General features: G+C 42.2%; 1 protein-coding gene across 2 annotated transcripts in view; it reads right to left on the bottom strand.

Annotated features, from left to right (window-relative positions):
* Positions 1-23501: 23501 nt before the first annotated feature.
* tmx3b (thioredoxin related transmembrane protein 3b) overlaps positions 23502-27908 on the bottom strand; it is an 84620-nt gene continuing 80213 nt past the window's right edge. For both annotated transcript variants that reach the window (XM_079805954.1, XM_079805955.1), the window contains 2 exons: positions 27620-27688; positions 23502-24761 (listed from right to left, as the gene is read on the bottom strand). In XM_079805954.1, the coding sequence (XP_079662080.1) occupies positions 24504-24761; positions 27620-27688 (327 nt within the window). In that variant the 3' untranslated portion in view covers positions 23502-24503. The remainder of the gene's footprint in view (positions 24762-27619; positions 27689-27908) is intronic.

Raw genomic sequence — 27908 nt, 5'->3', positions numbered from 1 at the left:
ATTCATGTTAGTTCACAGTGCATTAACCAAGGCTAACAGATAAAAATAAAAATTCAAACTCTATTTATTTTGAAATTAACATACTAATGATGAACAAGACTTCCGCAGCATGTAGTTCCCTTACAAGAGTACTCTCGTATTGCGTTTGCTAAACGATTATGGGGGAATTCCTTTCCTTGAGATATTGAAGCAAATTTTTATCCAAAAATACCTTTTACACGCAGTGCAGCTGCACAAATCTCAGCAGGAAGCAACTGCGTGCTGATTGGCTGTGCCGCTGCAACTGCAGCAACCTATAGCAAGACCGCGGGGCGGGACGGACCAATCAGGTCCTTCTAAATTCCCGCCACAAGGGGCAACAGAATTTGCATAGCCAAGGGTATATAAGACCCTGTCTCGCAAGGTTAGTCAGATTAATTCTTCTTCAGCGACTTGCTCTCGCTGAGCTCCGGATCGAAGCCCGCCGTCGACACGCACCCAGCGGAACTCTGCAGCCTGAGGACGTCGGATTCTCCGCCTTCAGCCTGCCTTCCAGCTGCGCCATCTGGCACATATCCTTTTAATACCTTCTGTGTTTTCACATTCAAAAAGAGCCGAGACGTTGTTTCAAATGTCTCGTTCCTGCACCTCGTGCAGAGGTTTTATCGCGGACGAGGATCGGCACATTATCTGCGTGTCATGTCTCGGACGAGACCACACGCAGGCTGCACTCAACCAGGGCTGCTGCCCGGAGTGCGACGAGCTGACGCTGCAGACCCTTCGGGCTCGGCTCGCCAGTTTCGACCCGAATCCCGTCCCTTGCTCTCAGCCTCTCGAGCCACGGAAGAAGAAACGTCGCGACCAGAGGCCCCCGGAGCGCTCTGACGAGCACACGCCGGACATGTCCCCGCGTGCCTCGCCATCGCCCGTATTGTTCGTCGAGGAACAGCACAGCTCCCCTCGCATGGCGGCTGCTACTGTTTCCTTCGGCGGACCGGAGGAGGAAGAGGATGACAGCCTTTCCCTTGCTGCATCCGGAAGCGGGTGGTCGGAGACCGCCTCGGAGCACGCCACTTCGACGCGGACGGCTAGCGGCGTCATAACCTCAGTCGACGCTGAGCTTATGCGTCTGCTCACCAAGGCCGTGGACGACCTCGGCATTGACTGGTCTCAACCCGAGGAGCCCACGAGAAGCCGACTGGATGAGTGGTTTTTCGAGAACCGCCGTCAACCGACCGCTCAAAGGCCCACTCCCTTCTAACCAGAAGTCCACGAAGAACTAACAAAGTCGTGGAAGGCGCCATTTTCTTCTCGCGCCAAATCCTCTTTTTCTTCAGCGCTCTCGGTGGTCGATGGCGCTCAGAAAAAAGGATACCAAGTCCTTCCTCCCCTCGAGGAAGCCGTCGCTGCACACCTTTGCCCGCCCTCCACCAGAGGATGGCAGTCAAAGGCTGTGCACCCTTCCAAGGCCTGCCGCACTACTTCCAGCCTCGCCGGTCGAGCATTCGCCTCCGCCGGCCAGGCGGCGTCAGCGCTACACTCGATGGCGGTGCTTCAGGTCTTCCAGGCCAAACTCCTCCGTTCCTTGGATGAGTCTGTCCCTGATAACGAGGCTCTGAAGGATCTGCGCGGCGCCACTGACTTGGCCCTGCGCGCCACCAAGGCCAACGCTCAGGCGATCGGCAGATGTATGACTAGCTTGACGGTGTTGGAGCGCCATTTGTGGCTCAACCTAACCGAAATGAAGGACGCGGACAAGACCGCTTTCCTGGACGCGCCCATGTCGCCTTCTTGGTCCCTCCGTGGTTGGGTTCACAGAGCGCTTCACTGAAGCACAGAAGGCTTTGCAGGCAATGCGACATTTCCTGCCTAAGCGTTCCAGCTCCTCTGCTAGCGTCAAGCTAAAGCTGGACCAGCCCAGCCCACCAAGGCGGCGCCATCAGCTCACCAGCCTCGCGCGGCTTCTAAGCCCGGACAGCGTTTCCGCTCTACGAGCCGCAGCAGACCGCCGGAGCGTCGAGGTCCCCGACCCAGCAATGTGTCGAAACCTGAGCCTCCGAAGCCGTCCTAGCCAGAGGTATAAAGAGAAGGTGGATAGCACCCGCTTTGGCCGGTGTACCACCTCGCTCTCTTCTAAAACGTTCCCCAGCTCCCTTCAAGGTGGCTGGGAACATCACATTTACAGCCAACGAGCCCGCAAGCAAGCGCGCTCGCCTGTACACAAACGCCGTTTTCACGGCGACCCAACAAGAGCTTTTTCTCTGTAGGCAGTGTGCCAGCATTAAAGCATGTACCCCTACACTCAATCACTTCCCCATGTTCCCCAGCCCCCTGCACTCAGGTGGCTGGAAACATTATTCTCACAGTCAACGAGGCCGTGCTCAAACACGCTCGCCTGTACACAAGCACCAATATTCCATGCCCCCCCGGCCCCCTGCACTCAGGCGGCGGGAAACAATTCCCTCATAAGCGCCAACTTGGCGCAAAATTATCGGGCCACCGAGTCCCTGTTACTCAGCGACTCGCCACACAGATTAATTCAGCCCCTGGCTTCGAAGGCCGAGGCCTGGCAGGCCATTCCCAGCATTTCGAGATGGGTGTTGAACATAATAGAACAAGGTTACTCGCTACAGTTTGCTCGCAGACCACCGCGCTTTCGCGCCGTGGAAGAGACAACGGTGAGAAGCGACACAAGTCACAAGTCCTAAACAACTTGAACTACTGGTACTAAAGACAACAAACAGCAACTCTCTATCTCTGTTGCTGTTTGTTATAGAGCACCTTCAGCTCCAGTTTCTGCACTCACAGCTTTTAGTCAACTCCTAGCTCCATACATATCCTCCGAGTTTGTCCTTATGGGTGATCTGAACTGGGATATGATCAATCCCCCAGATTCAGTTTTGCAACAGTTTGATGCTCTAAACCTTACTCAGATGATAACTGAGCCCACCAGACCTAATCCTAAATCTTCCTCATCATCCACTCTGATTGACCTCCTTTTGACTAACAATCCATCTAATTATCAAGCGGGTGTTTTCAGTCAAATAAGTGATCATTGCGCTATTGCATGTATACGCTCTGGCCTTTCATTCAAAAGTCGCCCAGTAATTGTAACCAAGCGCTCTTTGAAAAAACTGGATATGCAAGCTTTTCTCCAAGATGTTGCGGCTGTGTCGTGGGACAGAATTAATTCCTTCCCCATCTTGGAAGAGGCATGGTCTTTTTTTAAAAACACTTTCAGTATGATCATGAGTAAACATGCCCCTCTGAAAAAACTTAGAATAAAAAATAGATATAGTCCCTGGTTTTCCAATGACCTGGCTGAGATTATTCATCATAAAAATGCCCTCTGGAGAAAGGCCCGCTCTCCCCAATCTCCAGATGACTGGCTGGCCTTCCGTCAATGCAGAAATAAAGCAACACAGGCTATCAGAAATGCTAAAATCTCGCATTTTAAAGAGAAACTCACCACATGTGGCACTGATGCTAGGGCATTCTGGAAAACAGTCAAGGTAATGGAAAATAAAGTGATTTCCCCTCATTTACCAGTTTCTATGTTATTTAATGACATTATTATCACTGATAAGTCTCGCATGGCCTCACTTCTAAACCATCACTTTATTAATTCAACCCATACAGTTTCAATGCCAATCCCTAATCCAGTCTCAATGGACACTTCAATTACAACCTCAGCAAATGCCCCACTTTCTCCATCAAGCAACAGTGGCTTCTCCTTTATGCCTCTTTCCACCTCTGAAGTCCAGGATGAACTCACCAAGCTGAATACAAACAAATCTGCTGGCCTTGATGGTCTTGATCCTATGTTCTTAAAAGCAGCAGCCCGCATTATTGCTGCTCCGGTCACACGACTATTTAACATGTCCCTACAGCTCTCTGAGATCCCTATTGATTGGAAATCAGCCATCATTTTTCCCCTCTTCAAAGGGGGTTCTGAATCTGACCCAAATTGCTCTCGCCCAATTTCCATCCATTCCATGCCTTGCCAAAGTTCTGGAGAAGCTCGTCCAAAAACAGTTAAATGATTTCCTGGACAAAAATCATATATTATTTGACATGCAATCTGGTTTTCGGACGGGACATGGGTGCATAACAGCCACCACAAAGGTCCTTGATGATGTAATTACAGCATTAGACAGCAAACAGGTCTGTATTGCCACCTTTATAGACCTCGCCAAGGCCTTTGACTCTGTCGACCATACGATCCTTTTACATAAGCTATTGGTCTGTCCTCCTCTAGCTGTGATTGGTTTGCCAATTATCTCACCAACCGTGCCCAGCAATTGAAGAGTGAAAACATTATGTCAGACCCACTTATTATCTCTAAAGGTGTGCCAACCCTTTTTCTATCTACATCAATGATATAGCCAGAGCTGCTGGCACCTCCCGGATTCATCTTTATGCAGATGATACCATTTTGTACTCAGTTGGTTCCTCTCCTAATTCTGCGGCTTCCAGTCTCAAACTCAGTTTCACCTCTATAGAGCAGTTCTTTGACAATCTCCACCTCCGTATTAACACCAATAAGACAAAATGTATTCTTTTTAGCCGAAAACCGGTAACTGAGACTCCACTTACAATCACCTGCATGAACGGTATGGCTCTGGAGTATGTCAAAAAATATAAATATCTAGGTATCTGGTTGGACTCATCCCTATCATTCATTACACACATCAATAACCTTCAAACAAAAGTCAAAGCGAGACTAGCCTTTCTTTTTCGCAATAAAGCTTCCTTTACTCATGCTACCAAATGCACCCTCGTTAAGATGACAGTACTGCCAATTCTGGACTATGGCGATATTATCTACAGAATGGCACCAAACACAGCCCTAAAAAATCTTGACACAATCTATCACTCAGCCATCCGTTTTGTCACTAATGCACCCTTTCACACTCATCACTGTGACCTGTATAAACTGGTGGGCTGGCCCTCCCTTTATACCCGGCGGCTTCATCATTGGTTTCTCTTCATATACAAGACAATCCTGGGCAAGACACCTCTCTATTTGTCATCTCTTCTTCATGCCGTTCATAACACCTATCACACAAGATCAAGTAATTTGATTAAATTTAGTACCCCTTCTACTTCTACTACCTTTGGACGTAATGCCTTCCGCTTTGCAGCAGTACATGACTGGAACACACTACAAAATACCTTGAAACTTACATCTCTGATCCCAATCTCCACCTTTAAGCAAAACCTCCAAAATTACATAGTTGACTTTTGTTCCTGCAGATAATCATGAACCATATTTATACATACAAATTTAAGCACTTTATTCTTTTCTTTTTTTCTTTTCTTTGTGGTCCACCGATTTTTAATTCAATTGTTTGTTCTATGTGTCATGTGTTTGACTATGTACTATGTACAGTATGTTCTGATTTATTCCTGTAGCCTCTTGGCCAGGTCATGTTTGTAAATGAGAAGTGGTTCTCAAACAGTTTACCTGGATAAATAAAGGTTAAATAAAAAATAAAAATAAAACGTGCTTCGAACCGAGATATCAAAACTGTTAATAAAGGGAGCGGTAGAAGCCGTACACCCCTCACAGAGCGAGTCGGGCTTTAACAGTCGTTACTTCCTTGTACCAAAAAAGGACGGTGGTCTCAGACCCATCCTAGATCTCAGACATCTGAACAAAGCCCTTATGAAGCGCCCGTTCAGAATGTTGAGAATGAAACAAATCCTCGCGCACATTTGCCCGGGAGATTGGGTTTTCACTGTGGATCTAAAGGATGCCTATTTCCACATACAAATAGCCCCTCATCACAGGCCATTCTTGAGATTCGCCTTCGAGGGGAAAGTTTACCAATACAAGGTGCTACCTTTTGGTCTATCTCTGGCTCCCCGCATGTTTACGAAGTGCATGGAAGCGGCGCTAACCCCGCTGAGGCTTCGGGGAATGAGAATTCTCAATTATCTCGACGACTGGCTCATAATAGCTCAGTCAGAGATACAGTTATTAAACCACACATCTTTGCTTCTCAACCATTTAGAATGCTTGGGACTCAGAATCAACGTGGCAAAGAGTTCATTGTCTCCCACACAGAAAGTTTTGTTTCTGGGAACAGTGTTAGACTCACTGCAGATGAGCGCGCGACTGACGTCACAGCGCGCGCTCTCTGTTCAGAACCGAGCGGTTTCCCTCAGGTCCGGTGCATGCATTCCTCTCAAAAACTTTCAGAAGATGCTGGGTCTCATGGCCTCGGCGCCGCTAGTTCTCAGACTAGGTCTGTTGCACATGCGCCCCCTACAGCACTGGCTGAATCGCCGCATTCCAGCTCACGCATGGCTCTCGGGCCGATTGCAAATCAAGGTAGACCACAGCTGTGTGTTAGCTCTGGCTCCTTGGAAAAATCCCGTCTGGTACCAGACGGGCGTGAGTGTGGGCACTGTTACGAAGTGGAAAGTTATCTCGACAGATGCATCCAACCTAGGTTGGGGAGCCCTTCACGAGGGCAGGCCAGTCTCCGGTCTCTGGTCAGACTCGGAGAGGAGCCTTTACATAAACTGTCTAGAGATGAAAGCGGTCACGCTATCACTAAGAGCTTTCCTTCCGTACATAAAGCACCGATCGATCTGCACACAATGGCGGAAGAAGTCCTAATATGGGCAGAGCACAATCTGAGCTCGCTGAGAGCGACTCACGTGCCAGGCATTCTGAATTTGGGTCCGGACATGCTGTCCAGGGGCAAAGTGTCCCCTGCAGAGTGGTCTCTTCACCCACATACGATTCAGACAATTTGGGGCAGGTTTGGAGAGGCAAAAGTGGATCTTTTCGCCTCACAAGACAATGGTCAATGCCGAATATATTTCTCCAAGCACAAGGATGACCCCACATGATTGTGAAGTGTCAGAAGTGCTTACATTTTTACAAGAGCTTCTGGATGCAGGTTGTTCCCCCTCCACGCTCAAAGTTTATGTGGCTGCTATAGCAGCGTATCACATTCAAGTGAACGGACTGTCACTAGGAAAGAACGATCTCATTGTTCGCTTCCTTAAAGGGGCTAGAAGGCTTCACCCACCTCGCCCCCTTCAGTCCCTATATGGGACCTGTCCACGGTCCTGGATGCCATGAAGAGCTCTGCATTTGAGCCTCTGCATTCGGTGAGCTTAAAGCTCCTGTCACTAAAGACCGCTTTTCTGCTGGCGATCGCATCAGTTAAGCGAGTGGGTGATCTGCACGCGCTCTCAGTGAGCGCCTCGTGTTTGGAATTTGGGCCAAACGACTCCAAAGTCGTCCTCAAACCAAGACATGGATATGTACCTAAGTGCTTTCAACTCCGTTCAGAGCACAGGTCATTTCACTTTCAGCACTTTCATCACCGATAGATGAAGAAGATGCTAATTTGCTCTGTCCTGTCAGAACGCTGAAAATATACATAGAGCGTTCCGCTGCTTAGGCAACTGAACAGCTCTTTGTATGCTTTGGCGGCCGCACCCGAGGGTGCACGGTTACAAAGCAGACCTTGTCACGGTGGATAGTGGATGCTATCTCACTGGCCTATGAGTCTAAAGATCTCAGCTGCCCTTTAGGCATCAAAGCCCATTCTACTAGAGGCATGGCTTCTTTGTGGGCTTGGTCTACTGGCATTTCTCTGAATGATATCTGTGCGGCGGCAGGCTGGGCCTCCCCGTCCACTTTTATCAGATTCTATAATTTAGATGTTCCGGCCTTACAAGCTGGGCTTCTTGCTGTGTAAACAGATTTAACCCCTTAAGGCTCGAAAAGTCCGGTCTGGGTTAAATATTGTATAAGTCATAAGCACATTCCTTATACGGCTCTAATTATCTGGCCATTCATTATTCCTGGCCCGACTATGTCTGGTCTATACATTATAGTATTACACGTATATCGTGTTCATTCTCATTAAGGGCCCGACTCAGGTCTGGCTCATTTTGGGACTTCTTGATATCATATTACGGGCCCACCTAGGTTGGCCTGGCTTTGGTGTCGTCGGCTTTAGAGCCGTTAAGCAAGCACGGCGTTTTGCATTGGTCCCCCATAAGCTTTTAGCAACCGCAATACGAGAGTACTCTCGTAAGGGAGCGCTTCGGTTACTAACGTAACCTCGGTTCCCTAAGATGAGGGAACGAGTATTGCGTTTGCTTGCCGTGCTTGCTTACTTGCTCAGGAGTCGCTTCAGTCGATTAATCTGACTAACCTTGCGAGAGTGGGTCTTATATACCCTTGGCTATGCAAATTCTGTTGCCCCTTGTGGCGGGAATTTAGAAGGACCTGATTGGTCCGTCCCGCCCCGCGGTCTCGCTATAGGTTGCTGCAGTTGCAGCGGCACAGCCAATCAGCATGCAGCTGCTTCCTGCTGAGAGTTGTGCAGCTGCACTGCGTGTAAAAGGTATTTTTGGATAAAAATTTGCTTCAATATCTCGAGGAAAGGAATTCCCCCATAAGCGTTTAGCTAACGCAATACTCGTTCCCTCATCTTAGGGAACCGAGGTTACGTTAGTAACCGAAGCGTTAATGTTACAAAAGTTACCATTTCATATCCAAACAGTCAGCTTTTTTAGGAGATTATCTCAAATAAAAACGACTGCACTTCTGCTTTGCTTATGTTTCTGTCGGCAGCATGATGATACAGTTTACTTTCTCACATCACTGATTTAATATATGCAACATTAGGGTCGGACTTGCGTGTGTTTTTATCACATTGTTTTAACTGCTTGAGGTACTGCTAATGTTAGCGTCCTCTCAGTCTCTCAAACACACACACACACACACACACACACACACACACACACACACACACACACACACACACACACACACACACACACACACACACACACACACACACAACATACACACTGCTGTTCTTCTGTTAATGCAGCATCTAGTCAAGAAATGAATGACTTTATAATGATTTGGCAACAAGTATTGTTGAGTTCTGTATTCATACCGTTTCGCTGTCGTGTTTTAAATGCGGCGCGCATCTGCTGTGCCAGTATGGAACGCGACCGGGGCCAAATCTCTTTATACGAAACGCGTGACTTTTGTCCGCAATTTTTTCCGTGTTTCTTTTGTATGTGTAGACACGCACATTCTAGTCGTGTTAAGGCATCAGTTGTCGTTGCATTACTTTAGTATGTGTAAAGACGCACAGTTTTACCATGTTAAGACGACAAATTTTAACGTGTTTAACGTGTTTCTTAAAGGTAAGAAAAATATTACACTTCGACATGTACAGAATGTGCGTGAAGAAACACGCACATTCTGAAGTAAGCACCCAGTCATGATCATGTTCATTTTACTGCTTTAATTGTGAGGAAACCCCCCTAAAACGTCTATCATACAAAAGAAGAGAGTCCTAAGATTATATTCATAACAATACAATAATGTATTTCCTTGCAGATATAGTGATAGAGGTTATACTCTAGCTCAACAGCTGCTGAACTGCGGCCTGAGTCACATTGGCGTAAACTTCCCTTCAATTGATTGGCTTGAGGATGAGCTGTCAATCTAGAACTAGTGGACCAATGGTGATGCTAAGACCCGCCCCTAATTTACATGAAACTTGAACTGCAACATTTGAAACCGCAAGCACAGAATGTGGAAACAAGAGCAAAGGACAAAAGAGCAAGGACATGCAAAAAATGAAAATAAGAGCAGAAAACATGATTTTGTGAGCGATTCAGATCATTTTGAATTCATGATTCAGTTTTGAGCAATATAAGTTTAAACTTGTTTAAATATTTGATTTATGCTTATTATTTTTATTTCCGTGACTGCGTTGTTTGTGATTCTGGTTAACTTTTCATTTATTTTTCCGTTTTCTGCGTTATATTTTCACATTTGTTTTTAAAATTTTGATTCATGCTTATTATTTTTTTATGCATGACTGCAGTAAATTTGGCGGGATTCTGATCCCATATTTATTATTTCAATTTTGGTATCAAGAGGTCTTTACCTATGCACAAAAATATAACTTTTTATTATAAAAAAAAACAAAAAAAAAACAAAAGCAAGCCCAGCCCAGCCCAGGTAGGAAAAAGTAACGCAAAAGTAATGTAACGCATTACTTTTCTTAAAAAGTAATTAAGTAACTCAATTAGTTACTTTTTAAGGGAGTAACGCAATATTGTAATGCATTACTTTTCAGAGTAACTTTCCCCAACACTGATTATAAATGCCTAACAGGCCCTTCTCAGAGCTCTCGCACCGTCTCAGCCGCTCCAGCAACCGGAAAAACTATTGTGTGGATTTTTGCCGATAACCGATTGTTCCACCAATCAACTCCCACATGAAAAAATACTAAAGTATATTATAGTAAAACTACAGTAAAATTACTCTAGTAAATACTATAGTGTTTTTGAACCATACTATAGTAAAGATACTACAGTAAATTGTAGTATATTATAGTATTTACAACACTTTGTTAATTTACTGTAGTATATTTACTATAGTACGGTTCAAAAACACTATAGTATAGAGTAATTTTTCATGTGGGCTATTGGTGCCGATTAATCAGCAAAACCGATGAATCGGTCGACCTCTACTTTATATATGAGTCTAGACAACTCCAGTCTCACCTAAACACTCTTCAAACTCTTGGAAACCTGTGGAGGATTTGTTCGTCCGCCATGACAGTCGTCTCAAGCGGTGAAGCGGCTCCAGAGCTGATACTGGGGGATATCACACGCCTCTCAGCCAATCAGATTCCAGATCCAGAAACAACTGTTGTGTATATAATTGAACATACTCTCTTAAACCACGTCCAAACCTCTCTCTCTCTCTCTATATATATATATATCTATATATAAACCAAAAGACCTTGATCACAATCAGACCCTTTGTGACTATAGAAACTAGAATGTTCTGTAAATCTAAAACAAAAAGTAAAATGTAATTCTTTTAAACATGCATCATCCGTTTTGTAATTTTCACTAATTTAACTTTTTTTTACTACAAAGCAGCCTATAATAGCCCATACATATGCAATATAGGATGCAAATTAGTTTTAACTATTACAATCTAGTCTAATTCTAGAAATGCTGAAAATGCTGTTGATGATATTAGTGGAATTATCAATTTTTCACCCATTATTCATTTCTTCTTGATTTCATCATTGCCAACATGAAGAACATGTCATGATCCGTCCCAGAGCCGTTTAAAAACAGTTACGACACTCCCATAGACCTCCATAGGAACTGAGGAATGCGGAAGTAAAGCGTATCATGGAGCGACCAATAGTTCCAAACAACCAATACTTCCAAACAAACAATACTTCCAAACAACCAATACTTCCAAACAACCAATAGTTCCAAACCAACAATACTTCCAAACAACCTATAGTTCCAAACTACCAATAGTTCCAAAGAACCAATAGTTCCAAACAACCAATAGTTCCAAACAACCAATAGTTCCAAAGAACCAATACTTCCAAACTACCAATAGTTCCAAACAACCAATAGTTCCAAACAACCAATAGTTCCAAAGAATCAATACTTCCAAACTACCAATAGTTCCAAACAACCAATAGTTCCAAACTACCAATAGTTCCAAACAACCAATAGTTCCAAAGAACCAATACTTCCAAACTACCAATAGTTCCAAACAACCAATAGTTCCAAACAACCAATTAGTTCCAAACAACCAATAGTTCCAAACAACCAATAGTTGCAAACTACCAATAGTTCCAAACTACCAATACTTCCAAACTACCACCAATAGTTCCAAACTACCAATAGTTCCAAACTACCAATACTTCCAAAAAACCAATAGTTCCAAACAACCAATAGTTCCAAACAACCAATACTTCCAAACTACCAATAGTTCCAAACTACCAATACTTCCAAACAACCAATACTTCCAAACAACCAATAGTTCCAAACTACCAATAGTTCCAAACAACCAATAGTATCAAACAACGAATACTTCCAAACTACCAATAGTTCCAAACAACCAATAGTTCCAAACAACCAATACTTCCAAACAACCAATACTTCCAAACAACCAATAGTTCCAAACTACCAATAGTTCCAAACAACCAATAGTTCCAAACAACCAATACTTCCAAACTACCAATACTTCCAAACTACCAATACTTCCAAACTACCAATACTTCCAAACAACCAATAATTCCAAACAACCAATACTTCCAAACAACCAATAGTTCCAAACTACCAATAGTTCCAAACTACCAATAGTTCCAAACTACCAATAGTTCCAAACAACCAATACTTCCAAACAACCAATAGTTCCAAACAACCAATAGTTCCAAACAACCACTACCAATAGTTCCAAACTACCAATACTTTCAAAAAACCAATAGTTCCAAACAACCAATACTTCCAAACAACCAATAGTTCCAAACTACCAATAGTTCCAAACTACCAATAGTTCCAAACTACCAATAGTTCCAAACAACCAATACTTCCAAACTACCAATACTTCCAAACTACCAATACTTCCAAACTACCAATAGTTCCAAACTACCAATACTTCCAAACTACCAATAGTTCCAAACTACCAATAGTTCCAAACTACCAATAGTTCCAAACTACCAATAGTTCCAAACTACCAATAGTTCCAAACTACCAATAGTTCCAAACAACCAATAGTTCCAAACAACCAATAGTTCCAAACTACCAATAGTTCCAAACTACCAATAGTTCCAAACAACCAATACTTCCAAACTACCAATAGTTCCAAACTACCAATAGTTCCAAACTACCAATAGTTCCAAACAACCAATAGTTCCAAACTACTAATAGTTCCAAACTACCAATAGTTCCAAACTACCAATAGTTCCAAACAACCAATAGTTCCAAACTACTAATAGTTCCAAACTACCAATAGTTCCAAACTACCAATAGTTCCAAACAACCAATACTTCCAAACTACCAATACTTCCAAACTACCAATACTTCCAAACTACCAATACTTCCAAACTACCAATAGTTCCAAACTACCAATAGTTCCAAAAAACCAATAGTTCCAAACAACCAATAGTTCCAAACAACCAATACTTCCAAACTACCAATAGTTCCAAACTACCAATACTTCCAAACAACCAATACTTCCAAACAACCAATAGTTCCAAACTACCAATACTTCCAAAAAACCAATAGTTCCAAACAACCAATAGTTCCAAACAACCAATACTTCCAAACTACCAATAGTTCCAAACTACCAATACTTCCAAACAACCAATACTTCCAAACAACCAATAGTTCCAAACTACCAATAGTTCCAAACAACCAATAGTATCAAACAACGAATACTTCCAAACTACCAATAGTTCCAAACAACCAATAGTTCCAAACAACCAATACTTCCAAACAACCAATACTTCCAAACAACCAATAGTTCCAAACAACCAATACTTCCAAACAACCAATACTTCCAAACAACCAATAGTTCCAAACTACCAATAGTTCCAAACAACCAATAGTTCCAAACAACCAATACTTCCAAACTACCAATTTCCAAACTACCAATACTTCCAAACTACCAATACTTCCAAACAACCAATAATTCCAAACAACCAATACTTCCAAACAACCAATAGTTCCAAACTACCAATAGTTCCAAACTACCAATAGTTCCAAACAACCAATACTTCCAAACAACCAATAGTTCCAAACAACCAATAGTTCCAAACAACCACTACCAATAGTTCCAAACTACCAATACTTTCAAAAAACCAATAGTTCCAAACAACCAATACTTCCAAACAACCAATAGTTCCAAACTACCAATAGTTCCAAACTACCAATAGTTCCAAACTACCAATAGTTCCAAACAACCAATACTTCCAAACTACCAATACTTCCAAACTACCAATACTTCCAAACTACCAATACTTCCAAACTACCAATAGTTCCAAACTACCAATACTTCCAAACTACCAATAGTTCCAAACTACCAATAGTTCCAAACTACCAATAGTTCCAAACTACCAATAGTTCCAAACTACCAATAGTTCCAAACTACCAATAGTTCCAAACAACCAATAGTTCCAAACAACCAATAGTTCCAAACTACCAATAGTTCCAAACTACTAATAGTTCCAAACAACCAATACTTCCAAACTACCAATAGTTCCAAACTACCAATAGTTCCAAACTACCAATAGTTCCAAACAACCAATAGTTCCAAACTACTAATAGTTCCAAACTACCAATAGTTCCAAACTACCAATAGTTCCAAACAACCAATAGTTCCAAACTACTAATAGTTCCAAACTACCAATAGTTCCAAACTACCAATAGTTCCAAACAACCAATACTTCCAAACTACCAATACTTCCAAACTACCAATACTTCCAAACTACCAATACTTCCAAACTACCAATAGTTCCAAACTACCAATACTTCCAAACTACCAATACTTCCAAACAACCAATAGTTCCAAACTATCAATAGTTCCAAACTACCAATAGTTCCAAACTACCAATACTTCCAAACTACCAATACTTCCAAACTACCAATAGTTCCAAACTACCAATAGTTCCAAACTACCAATAGTTCCAAACTACCAATAGTTCCAAACAACCAATAGTTCCAAACTACCAATAGTTCCAAACTACCAATAGTTCCAAACAACCAATACTTCCAAACTACCAATAGTTCCAAACTACCAATAGTTCCAAACTACCAATAGTTCCAAACAACCAATAGTTCCAAACTACTAATAGTTCCAAACTACCAATAGTTCCAAACTACCAATAGTTCCAAACAACCAATAGTTCCAGCACTGAACACATTCATTTCAGTGTATCTCAAGTACACTCACTGGCAAACTGATGAAATGATGGCATATTTTGAGATTTTATGGCATTAGTCGACCTCTTAGGAATATTAATAGAAGTGGTATTATATGAAGTGCGTTAAAGGGGTGGTAAACCACGATTTCACTATTCTAACTTTAGCTAACGTGTAATGTTGCTGCTTGAGCATAAACAACATCTGCAAAGTTACAACGTTCAAAGTTTAAAGCAAAGGGAGATATTTGCTTTTAAAGAAATCAGTTTCTAAGAACTACAGCAAACGGCCAGTAGGCGACTACACACATTCCTCCAGGGTTGGTGACATCACCAGGCTCAATATTTACATAAACCCCTCCTCCGAGAAGATTAAATAAGGGGGGGAGGCCATTTTGTATCGCGGCGCTGTTGTGGTATAGTTTGGGGAACTTGCTCTGTTCAGCCTTCATAGGGACAGGGGTGCGTTGCAGAGCGTTTAACATACAGCATGTTATATGCACGTGTGTTTGAGTCAGCGGGGAATCAGGCGCGCGCAGGGCTCCCTGCAGCACATCTAACAGAGGAAAACATCCACCGTCTTCGCGATTTCAATGCCAGATTTGCACAACGTCAGCTGCGTGAAAAAAACACTGCCGGTGCATGGATGCACGACGCGCGCGCTGCACATTTCACGGAGGACAACACAAACTTCCACAAACTTCGCGAGTTCAATGCAGGATATGCACAACGGCTTGACCTGAAAGCTGGATTTACAAACAGAAGCTGTTTACGGGCCACAACCTGTAAGTCTGATTTATTTTTCATCGATGTGTTTTCCTGTAATAGGTTGTAGCAAGGAAGTAAACAGATGACAACGCTGTTCTGCAAACCAGTCTGTTAAATGCTCATTCATACTTAACGTTATCCGACGAACACCTAACGTTACAAACACTAACGTTAAAATCTCAACAGCGAACCTGGCATTAGTGTAAATGATTCTTTGATTAGAGCTTTTATGTATTATTTATCTACAGGCATGCTAAACATGGTTCTGTGTGTGATTTGGCTAACTTGCTAGTTTAAGCCAGTGCTTAGTGTTTGTTTTGGGTTAGTTCTTGCGACAGATATTTGGCTATAATCGTTCTAAAAATACAAAAGTTAAAGTGCCATTCAGTAGCGATCATTATAGATCCGCAGTTTTTACTCTCGAGGACTGAACAGCTTCTGCTCGATCATCTTCACTCAAATGTTCTGGGTCTGATTCGAGCTCATATGGTTTTATTGACGCCGTTGTTTCTAATACTGAACAGCCTCCGGTAAGGGGCGTGACGTTTCCGACGTGCACTAGGTGTTTAGCGAATCAGAACACACTGGGCCAGCTAACCAATCAGAGCCCACTGCGTATTTTTGAGGGACTGGCTTCATACAACCCGGAAAGCATCAGACCGTTTTACAAGGAGGGACAGAGTAGTGTAGAATAAAGGTCAAATATATGAAAAATAAGGCAATTTTTTTTTAAACGAAGCATGAACACATGTTACAGTGCACCCCACAAACACAGCCAAGCCTTCAAAAGAATGTGTTTTACCACCCCTTTAAGTTAATGTTTATTGATATATGATAGATGGTTAGACTCTAACTAGAGTTAGATAACGTGAGCAGCTTCTATATCCAGATGCTATCGTCATATTTCAACAGTTTTTATTCTCTGAGATCTTTCTGTCGAAAGCGTTTATATGAAGTAGCCCATTCAAGGAATAATATATAATGCATATGAATAATGAATATTAATAACGCCTGAATAAAAAGAGTTTAATTCAATTGGTTGCCCTGTTTTTTAAACAGTATTTAAAACTTCTTTCTTGGGTTAAATTCTGTATATGCTAGAATTATTCATTTATATTCACCTGTTGTGTACGCTCATGTGAGTATAAATAACATTCGGACATTACAGTTTTTCTCAATTGTTTACACACAAATTCTGGTCCTTGAGACACAATGAGCACAACATGTAACTCATGCACCAACCCCCTGAACCAATTCTGCTAAACTACAAGCACAATTCCTGCTTTACACTCAAATTGCAGTTCTAAAACACACTTTTTTTCAAAACACTACACACAATTCTCTGCATTTGGCACAATTTTCATGCAGAAAATATCTTGTTTTCACAAGGAACACACTGCCATTAAAACACACACACTGACTCTTCACATGGGCAAACATCCGTCACACAGGTTTACAATCAGCAAACAGAGCTTTAGCATCAAAGGGCAACAGGTGAGAAACCCAAGAGAGGATGCAGCATAGGTAAATCTTTTTCTTTTTTTTACTGTAACTGTATACAGTAAATTCTTCTGTTGTTTTGTATGTTTGACCACTGTATGTGCAACTTTGTGATGGTTGGGATGTACAATGTGGACATTGTTTTTGTGGGAAAAATAAAATATATTTGTTACCGTGTATTTGTGTTCTGAGTATGAAAACAATATTCTCAAATATTTTACAACACACTTATGTTTGTACAGTCTGTTGTAAGTGTAACACTGAACCAAAAAAGGCCGAAGTCATTCTGATGAAAGGAGAAGAAGTGTTTTACATTCATTAGTGTTTTCCATTGAGCACATCAGTGTTCAACTGGTTCTTATAAATGTCTATTCATATGATGGTTTGTGTGTGTCATTTGAAAACAAAATCCCATTTTGAAAAGAAATAACATTGTTTTGAAAGTAAAGTTGCATTTTGCAGGAGAATTGAGGGGTTTTGCCCATTGTGTGTGTTTTTGGATTTGTGTGTAGAGTTCTGAGAATATGAGGCATGCTTTCAGAAAATGTGTGTAAACAATCGAGAAAAACTGTAACAACATTTAAATTATAAAATAAATGACCACTATAACCAGAAGATGGTGGAAGACAAACACTTATCGGCTCATTAGCCTTTTTTTTCTCTTTTTTGCAATGAATTTTTATAGATCATCAGATCACTATTATAACATTAAAATATCAACAAAAAAAAAATTTGATAATTTTTCATTTGTATTGAAGTGTTGAATATAGGCTAATTGTGGGGAAAATCAAAAAGTCTCATGAAAAACAAAAACTTCTGACTAAACTACACAATAAATCTTTATTTAAATCGTGTCGGTGCTTTGTTTGTGATGATGAGAGGATTTGTAGATTTCATTCAGCGTTTAGAGACTATATAAAACTAGTTTTAATTGATATGGATTCTCATTCCTGGTAAATTAGACATATGATTGGTCATTATTTTCAACTGTAATGCCCGTGATTGGCTACAACACTCAACGCTGTAAAATCATGACCCATAAAATAACCAGATCACTCCAAAAAAACAACATTAACGTTCTCTCTTCTTTATCTCTCCCCAGAATATAATGCTCCTGTAAAGCCCAGTCGAAATAGATGCACATATTGTGTTCATATTTACCAGAAATTGCTGCAAATACAGTGAAGCTGCGGTCAGTCCTGCTCAATCCTGTTCACACAGATGGAGTTGTTTGGAACTATCGAGAGCTCCATGAAGCACGTGACCTCAGGTGAGATCAGAGAGGGTCGCAACTCTCTTATTCTATGGCTCTGATCCGTCCTTTCTAATGCAAGCCTTCAGCCAATCAGAACACGAGCTGTTCACACACTCCAGTCTCAGCTCAGAACACATACTCAAGTATCACTGAACACATTAACCCCTGTCATGAGCCTTGATCATCAGTGTGTGTGTGTGTGTGTGTGTGTGTGTGTGTGTGTGTGTGTGTGTGTGTGTGTGGACTTACATGTGTACAGCGCTCAGGACACGTCCGACCTGAGATCAGCCGAGGATGAGATGATGATGACGGTGTGTGTGTGTGTGTGTGTGTGAGGTGAGGAGCGGGTCTGTAATCCGTGCATTTCTCACAAACACGACCTGGTGTGTGTAATCCGTTCAACTGAGCTGCGCGTGTGCGTGTGTGCACGAGCATCTGCCCATCACCGTCATCGATCCTCCATCAATCACTGACCTGTGATCAGAACACACACACACACACACACACACACACACACACAAATGATGCATCACTCCCAGGATCGGGTGTGTGTTCCTGAGGACTGAAAACATGTCGGCCGTGTGTTATCCAGCGGCGGGCGCGCGCATTCCCCGTGCACTGCGGACAGATGTAGAGAAAGAGCGCAAGTTAATGGAAAGTTCCAGTAGAAATGGAGGAAAGACCCAATCCACAGCATCGCGGATGACGGATGTTCCAGTGTGTGTGATAATCCTCCGCGGCGCCGGTCCTGGAGTGTGTGTGTCCGCGTCCTCAGCGAACGCGTCGCGCCTGATGTGCAGCGCCTTCTGCCATTAGTCTGCGGCTCCGGCTGTTTCCATAGCGACCGCTGACGGTAGAGGGCGCTCACACACACACACACACACACACACACACACACACACACACACACACACACACACACACACACACACACACACACACACACACACACACCCATCACACACACACACACACCCATCACACACACACACACACACACACACACACACACACACACACACACACACACACACACACACACACACACACACACACACACACACACACACACACACACACACACACACACACAAAACTTCCTGCATTTTTACATTTTAAAACAAACATAATTTAGTCTAATTTAAGGGCTGTTTTCCTCATAGGGACCCAAAAATGTCCCCTCAAGGACGAGGTGACCGGATTCCTGAAATGGGGACCGGGGTCAGAATGTCACTCTAATCTCTTTTGTTATTATCGTTTAATTAAAAAACAGGGACAATACATTTTTTTATGTTCTTTTGTTGTAGTTGTGGGCTCCCTATATTATTATTAACATTAATAAACACATTACAATACAAATATGATAGTTGTTTAACATTTTATAATTGTATTTAATATTTACATTTTCACAAGTTCATATATATCCATCAGCTTTATAATTTTTTTTTAACTTCAAATGTTTTGTTACGTTTGTGCTTGAAGATAACTCTTACTATCCGTAATCTTGTTATTTAGCACTTTAGGCAGTAAATCTGACTGAGGGTTGTTTTGAACGAGCTGTAAAACCGCGACTGTCCTGTTCTTGATTATTTGTTATTCTTTGAATTGTGTTTTTGTATCCTTTCATGGGATTTTTGTATTATCCTTTATCTTTTCAAGTTAAAAGATGTTAATTTGAACTGGTTGATTCTTTTCTGGGACAGGAGGTTGAATAATCTTGGTTCTCTCTACAAACTTTCTTTTTATTTAATTTTTACTTTTGTTTCATTGTTACTGACTGTCAACCCTATAGACGGGTAGTTATGTAACAAAGAGGGACGTCTGGTCAGTAAGATTTCAGATCGCCATCTTTGTGGGGACATTTTGTCCTTATATTGTAGGGTTTACATTTACGCATTTGGCAGATGCTTTTATCCAAAGCGACTCACAGTGCCCTGATTTCAGGAATGAGGAGCACAACCACGAGTTTTGAGGCGTTGACTCGGCCTCCAAATTCCCCAGATCTCAATCCAATCGACTTCCCTTTCATGCAGAGTTTGAAGAGATTTGTATTTTTCCTTCCTCTGGCTGCTTTTGTGTAATAGCATGTCTGAGGCCTGTCAGGCGTATGGTTGATATTAAGCCAACATCATGGCCAATATGTGCACACACACACACACACACACACACACTCACACACACACCATCTGACTGCCGTTCTGTGTGTGTGTGTGTATGGTGTGGTGATCAGTCGGGTGTGTGTTTGTGTTTAATAATGGGCAGACATATTGAACATCATCCCAATAGACAGCAGGTATGCTTATTAATATCTCAGACGACGGCTCCTCGGCTCTTATGATCTGATCTCTGATCAGTCTTCTCATCTCAGACGAGTCATTCTCATGTTGGTTATGAGCTTTCTGTGTCCTATATCAGCTATAGAGCGCAAACTTCACAGATTCTCCCAGAGCAAAAGTGTAATCGCTCAGATTTCTCTCAGGAAACTGAACATGTGTCCTCATTTACTGGATCCAGATCTGGGCCTTTCTTCTGTAAAACTGGCCCTTTCTTTGAATGACCACTGAGATGTTTAAAGTGTAGAGCTATAAATGATATTTGATTGTGGATGGAGTATCTGAGATATTCCTCTGAGGAAGAGGACAGGCTCTGTTCCAGAGAGAAAACATCTAATCTCTGTCTAGGAAAAAACATTCCAAGAAAAAATAAAATAAAAAGGAAAGGTTAATTTTTGCTGAACATGGCTTCATTTAAACCCGAGCACCAGCCAAACCTCAGTCATGTGACCAGTGGCTCTGCTCCAGTGTGTGTTAAGAATAGCCTAAAACTCCAGGAGCAGAACATGCTAAAGTCACCTTCATTCAAGTGTAGCCCTTCTCAATTTAAGTACTTGGTTCATTCAATTATGTTAAATGAAAATATATATTTTTTAGCTGAATGTTTTGCTATTCATGATAGGCTTTTTTTTGGACATGTGGCACAAAACATTTTTAGTGTCCTTGTACAGTTACTTTACATTACATTTAGTCATTTAGCAGACGCTTTTATCTAAAGCGACTTACAAATGAAGTTACTTTAGTAATAATGATAAAATGTGCATAATTCCATGCAACTAAAGCTAACCCAAACTATTCCTAACCCTAGAGTACACACATGTTGCTCATTAATATTCTCAGTAAATTACACTAGAACAACAACACTGTAAAATAAACTGTGCTAGAATAAAGAGTGACACATCTTACCCCACTCTCCTAACCATAAATATAAAATAACAAACATCTGACCACATATTCCATCAAAACCAGCCGTCTGTTATATTTGATTACATTATCAAGTTCCTTTATCCAGCGCTTAGCTTGTTTCATAGCAGCTTTACAGTGATAACTGGAGATTAATGGAAGATTGTTTTGGCTGTGCATCAGCTCTAGAATAAAGACGCAGATCCTCCATAAAGAGCTCGCTCAAGGACTGGAGATAAACCATTTAGTGCTTTGCAAGTAATAAGCAAGATTTTAAAATGTATGCGATGTTTAATAGGCAGCCAGTGTTGAACAGTGTTGACAGAAGCGGCTAATATGGTCACACTTCCTGGTTCTAGTAAGAACTGGAGATTTAAAGATTTCCCCCTCAAAATGGCCCTGCTCATGAGGTAGTACTTTTTCAAAGTTCGGGAACTTTCGGGGGTGGGACTTTGGCGCTGAACGTGCTGATTGGTTGAGCTCACGCAACATTTTATTTCAAGAGTTGTTTGCTATTTGAATCAACAATGGAGTTTAAAAAATACGACCGATGGACCGACGATGAGGTTCAGGCTTTATTAAGTGTATGGGCTTTAGACAGTATTCTAGGTTACTATGTGCTGAGGGTTTTGTCCAATAATTAGAAACTGTGGGGGTTTTTTTAAATTACTGGTCATCAAATGTTTTATATCAGCTATGCATTCCGTTAATCTTGTGAATTGGTAAGTTTCTTCAGGCGTGAAGAAATATAGAGCTGAGTATCGTCAGCATAACAATGAAAACTAACGCCATGCTTCCTAATGATATCTCCTAGTGGTAGCATGTACAGGGTGAAGAGTAGCGGTCCTAGCACTGAGCCTTGTGGTACTCCATACTGAACTTGTGCTCGCTGGGATTCTCGAGTCTATTCAGAAGAATGTTGTGGTCGATAGTATCAAATGCAGCGCTAAGATGGAGGAACACTAATAGAGAGATACAGCCACGATCAGATGATAAGAGCAAATCATGTGTAACTCTGATGAGAGCAGTCTCAGTGCTATGATACGCTCTAAATCCTGACTGGAAATCCTCACAGATGCCATTTCTTTCTAAAAAGGAACATAATTGTGAAGACACTGCCTTTTCTAGTGTTTCTGACAGAAAGGGTAGATTTGAGATTGGCCTGTAATTGACTAATTCTGGAGGATCAAGTTGCGTTTGTTTTAATAAGTGGTTTAATAATAGCCAACGTAAACGTTTTCGGTACATATCCTAATGACAAAGATGAATTAATAATATTAAGAAGAGGATCTTTGACCTCTGGTAGCATCTCTTTTAATAGCCTAGTCGGTATAGGGTCGAGCATACATGTTGATGATTTAGATGATTTAACGAGTTTAGCCAATTCTTCTTCTCCTATAGCAGTGAATGAGTGTGTGTGTGTGTGTGTGTGTGTCTTCTCCTATAGCAGTGAATGAGTGTGTGAGAGCGAGTGTGTGTGTGTGTGTCTTCTCCTATAGCAGTGAATGAGTGTGTGTGTGTGTGTGTGTCTTCTCCTATCGCAGGGAATGAGTGTGTATCTTCTCCTATAGCAGTGAATGAGTGTGTGAGAGTGTGTGTCTTCTCCTATAGCAGGGAATGAGTGTGTGTGTGTGTGTCTTCTCCTATAGCAGTGAATGAGTGTGTGAGAGTGTGTGTGTGTGTGTGTGTTCTCCTATTGCAGTGAATGAGTGTGTGTGTGTGTGTGTAATTTTTCCAAACATCAGAAGTTGAAGCTTTATTTTTGATTAATTTAGCCACTGTATTGAATAAATACCTAGGGTGTGTTTGTTTTCTTCCAAGAGAGTCGAGAAATAAGCAGATCCAGCAGTTTCTGTATGCGATCATGCTGTCTTTCCACAACATGCCAAAAACCTCCAGTTTTGTTTTCTTCCAGCTGCGCTCCATCTTTTAATTTTCACACACACTTCTCACATTCAGATAATTATAATCATCTATTCAAAGTCTACATCATCATGATACCGATGAACACACGAGATAGAGAGACAAAGAAACATTTAATGAACAGCACAAACAGTGATCTGTCAAAATATGAGCATCAGTAACAGGCATTGAAGGGAATGTGAAGGCAAAGTTAGCGGAGATGAGGACACTTCATCAGCAGAGGAGCGTCATGTTCAGCCTCAGACACCAGAGCCTTCCTGGGGCTCAGACTGCAAACACCACCGCATTAAAGTGTGTGAGATACACACACACACACACACACGAGACATCGGTGAGAAGTGTGCAGAAGACACACAGGACAGGTCTTAAAGTGGTGAGAACACACACATGAGAGCGGTGAGAAGTGAATCTGCTGAGGTTTTGGGAATCTGAATAGCTCTTGTTCTTCAAGAATGCAGTAGGGTTGAGGAAGTGTGGGAATTCAGTGCTCAGCTGACACATGAAGCCTTCTCTATCACACACACACACACACACACACACGGCTCGCTGGAAGAGGAATAGCACCCTACAGAAGGAAAGCTCACGTTTGATTGGCTCAGGATCAGACTAATGTTGTTTATGTTAATGTGTTCAGTGCATATGATCGAATCAAGCCTTTGTCCGTCACTCGCCTGAGACATAAACACACTCTGGATCAGATGTCCCGCGAGCATCAGACGAGCTCAGGAAAAGCCCTGATGTGTGTCAGTATCTTCTGAAAATGGAGATTAATCTCGTGTAAGACAATCCTCTGTAGATCAAGTCTTTGATACAACAATAACTGCACTTTCTCTTTCAGAAACAAAGCAAAGCAAAGCGTGTCCATTCAGAGATCGACTGCAGGTCATAAGGGCACATTACAGTAATGATTATTAATAAGCATAAAGGTCTCGACTCGACTCGCCCATGTGCCGTCTGAGAACCAACCGCTCGCAATCAGAACTTGGCATTCATGGACATTAAGGGAAATTCTGAAAATAAAGAAAGCGGATAATGAACACAATCCCGTGAAGAGGGCGGAGCCTGGGGGGCGTGGCTCCGCCTGTTTCTACACCTCCGTTAATCCGCCTTTTTCTCACTGGGATTCTTGTGTTGGATCTTTTCTGTGTTTTCTGTTCCAGCTGTTAGTTGCTGCTGCTCTTCCTCCTCACCCTCCTCTTCCTCTTCATCCGTCAAGCCGTCTCTCTTCATCAGCTCCATGTCCTCCGTCCCGTCGTCAGACTCGGCCGTACAGATCCCGTAACACATGAGGCTGATGACGCCCAGCGGCAGGCCGAAGAGGAAGCAGCCGAGCACCGGAGAGCTGCGGAACACCGACTGACAGATGGAGAGAGAGAGAGAGACTGTAAAACAACTCTAACTTTAAAGGTCCCATGGCATGAAAATTTAATTTTATGAGGTTTTTTAACATTAATATGAGTTCCCCTAGCCTGTATATGGTCCCCAAGTGTCTAGAAATTTTGATGGGTGTAAACTGAGTTCTGGCTGTCTTTCTCTGCCTTTGAGGAAATGAGAGCTCAGACGAGCTGATCTTAAATGTTCCTGTTATGACGTCATACCAGGAAAGGTTATGTCAGCACAGGTTTTACAAACAGACTTTTACCATGTGGATTCGACAGCACCGCGACAAACAGTGAGAAACAGTGTTCATTAATGCCTGATCTGTGATCAGTGATTTCTGATGTGTAGCTAAACATTCAAGTTCACACAGACTTTCTTTCTAGACCGTTTAATGATCGCCGTCTTGATGCCCTAAGTGTAATGCATCAGTGAATCAAGCCAGTGACTAAAACGATTGTTTCTGTTAGTAGCATGAAACAAATCCGTTTTTTTAAGTGATTAAACTACAGAGAGCAATCAAAGAACACTCTTTATAATGTCTGGAGCGCTCAATCACGCATTGCGAGTGTATCTGCACACTTGCCCAAACTGCTGTTATAATGAAAGACGCTGTTGTGCTGCACAAAGCTCTTACTGTATTCATATCGACGTCGTGTTTGCTGTTAGTTGTGGAGAAAGCATTTTGTGAGAGAAAACGCGTTGCAATGACGAGATCACTGCATTCACGCGATCAACAGACTGTCTGTGTACTCAATGCTCATCACTGCAGCCTTTCATGTGATAGAAATAGATCATAAAATAATGCTATAATCCACACTTTGTCGATTCGTTCATCTCGACGGCTGTAATGTTACATGTGTTACAAAGTTCGTAGAATAAGGTGGAAGAAGACAGAGTCCACGTGACTGGGACTGTTTATTCAGAATCTCTCAGCTACAAATAAGCTTGCGCTAACAGCACAGTGCTCTCAACAACTCAGTACAATAAAACTTCCTCCAGCTCTCCGTGGTTCACGAGTGACCTGTCAGTCTCTCTCTCATGCATGCAGTGCGTGCAGTGCCTCACTAAACCACGCCCCCTCCGCAACATAATCTAACACTCATTTCAAATGCAAAGATGTCAGCCAATCACAACAGTGGGCGTTTACACTGAAGTCTCACAGCAGATACGCCCCTTGAAACAGGGCATTCAGCCAGAGGGGTAAAAACAGTATAGAAAAAAATGCCTTTTATTTCTAAATTATGAATTTTTTTTATGTAAAAATCATACTAACAATATATGTACACCTCAGGAAACATTATAAAATAATAGAAAAATGCCACGTCATGGGACCTTTAAAGGCACAGTGTGTAATTCCTCGACTGGGCGGAGCTTTTATTCTGCCGCGAGCGCTATCGCTTCTTCCGCTCGTGTGTGTGTGTGTTTGATCCTCTCACACACATGTGAGTGTGTTAGTGATGTTGTAATGTTGTCTAGGCGCTACTATGAGACACTTGTTCACACTGCAGTGAGTGAGATCATATGAGGCGGTAAAACATGGCATTCTGGGTAAATCAACAACAGCAGATTTACACAATCAGACTAAAACTCCTTTCACACTGGACGCGATGTTGACGCGTGAATAATTTGGATCAGATGTGTGTGTAATGAGAGCTTCCACACCGAACGCGAATGTGCTGCGGCGGAAAAAACGACGTTTATTTTTTTCGTTTCGATGTTGATTTTTTTTAACACTCGCAGCGATAGAAAAGGCTTAAACCAATTACATACAAGGAAACAAAGGTGACCAAATGTCCAGTTGATGTCACTAGCCATTCGATCAACATTAACCTTTGCCAGGTGTCGCATTTCTCACGAGATTACAGCTGTAGTTGTGTTTACAGCTGTGCAGATGCAGCTGTGTTTGCCCACTGTAGGCTACAGATTACCATATTATAATCAATACGTAGATTTTTTTCTAGACCTAATTGTGTCCGCGACTATAGAAAGTGAATGTGTTTCCGTCAGTACGACTGTGGCACTGAAATGTTTACATTGTGACTGAACTGGAAACACAGCTGCTCTGGATCAATCGGTTCCTGAAGTGTGTGTGTGTGTGTGTGTGTCGTCAGATGCGCTGCTACTGTCTCTGGAGGAGCTCCTCAAATTGTCCCACGGACATTCGACAGTAAGAGCGGAGCTGACCATGATAAAGTTTTAGCTCCTGTAGATGAGCATCCTCCCTTCAGACTCTGTTCTCTAAGACTAGGATCACCCAAAACATTCTTTTCTGTCTTTTAAAGAAAATGAAAAGCTCGTCTTCACTGGATGATGAAGTGTCCGTGTTTTCTCATCTGTCGCCGCAAATGTTTTGGAATGTTGGAGTTCTAAAACGTTGCAAACTCGCGTCGCAGCTGATGTGAATGGTTTTGACGCGAACTATTTGCACACGATCTATTCGCTTTTCCGCTATGCGTCCGGTGTGAAAGGGCCTTAACTGAGTTGAGCTGGAGAACAATGAGGAGTTTCTGTCCATCACTGATCCAAACAGTGGCTAATAAAACACAGCAGATATTAAAGCGCTGCTAGTGTTGCCATGGTTACTGCACAATAACACTGAACCCAGGGATGTCACTGATGGGCCACACACACACACACACACACACACACACACACACACACACACACACACACACACACACACACACACACACACACACACATTTGGGATAGTGTAATCTTCAACTGTCCTTCAGTGTAAAGGCTAATGGCTGCTGTCAATATATTAATACAGTTATATTTTAATGAACAGTTGATTTAAACTTCAGTGCGTTCATTTCTTAAGCTCAACTCACCATTATGGTGGACCGGGCGTCAAACGCCACGCGCTTGATCCTCTGGAATACTCCATCTCCTCCATAAGCCTGATGGGAATATGATGTCAATCATCTCAACTAAACATCTCTAATCAGAAGATTAATGCAAACTCTCATAAACTCGTCTCATATTAGCCTTAACCCTCACTCGCCTCATTCAACTGTGCTTTTGGAAACTCTTTACAATAAGATTTTGTTTGTTAACATTATTTAACTACACCGATCAGGCATAACATTATGACCAGTGAGTAACACTGATGATCTGTTA

The sequence above is a fragment of the Gobio gobio genome (genome assembly GCF_949357685.1).
Source record: "Gobio gobio genome assembly, chromosome: 23".
NCBI classification, from domain to species: domain Eukaryota; kingdom Metazoa; phylum Chordata; class Actinopteri; order Cypriniformes; family Gobionidae; genus Gobio; species Gobio gobio.
Note: the sequence above shows the minus strand (reverse complement) of the source record. Positions and strands in the feature narration are given on the sequence as shown.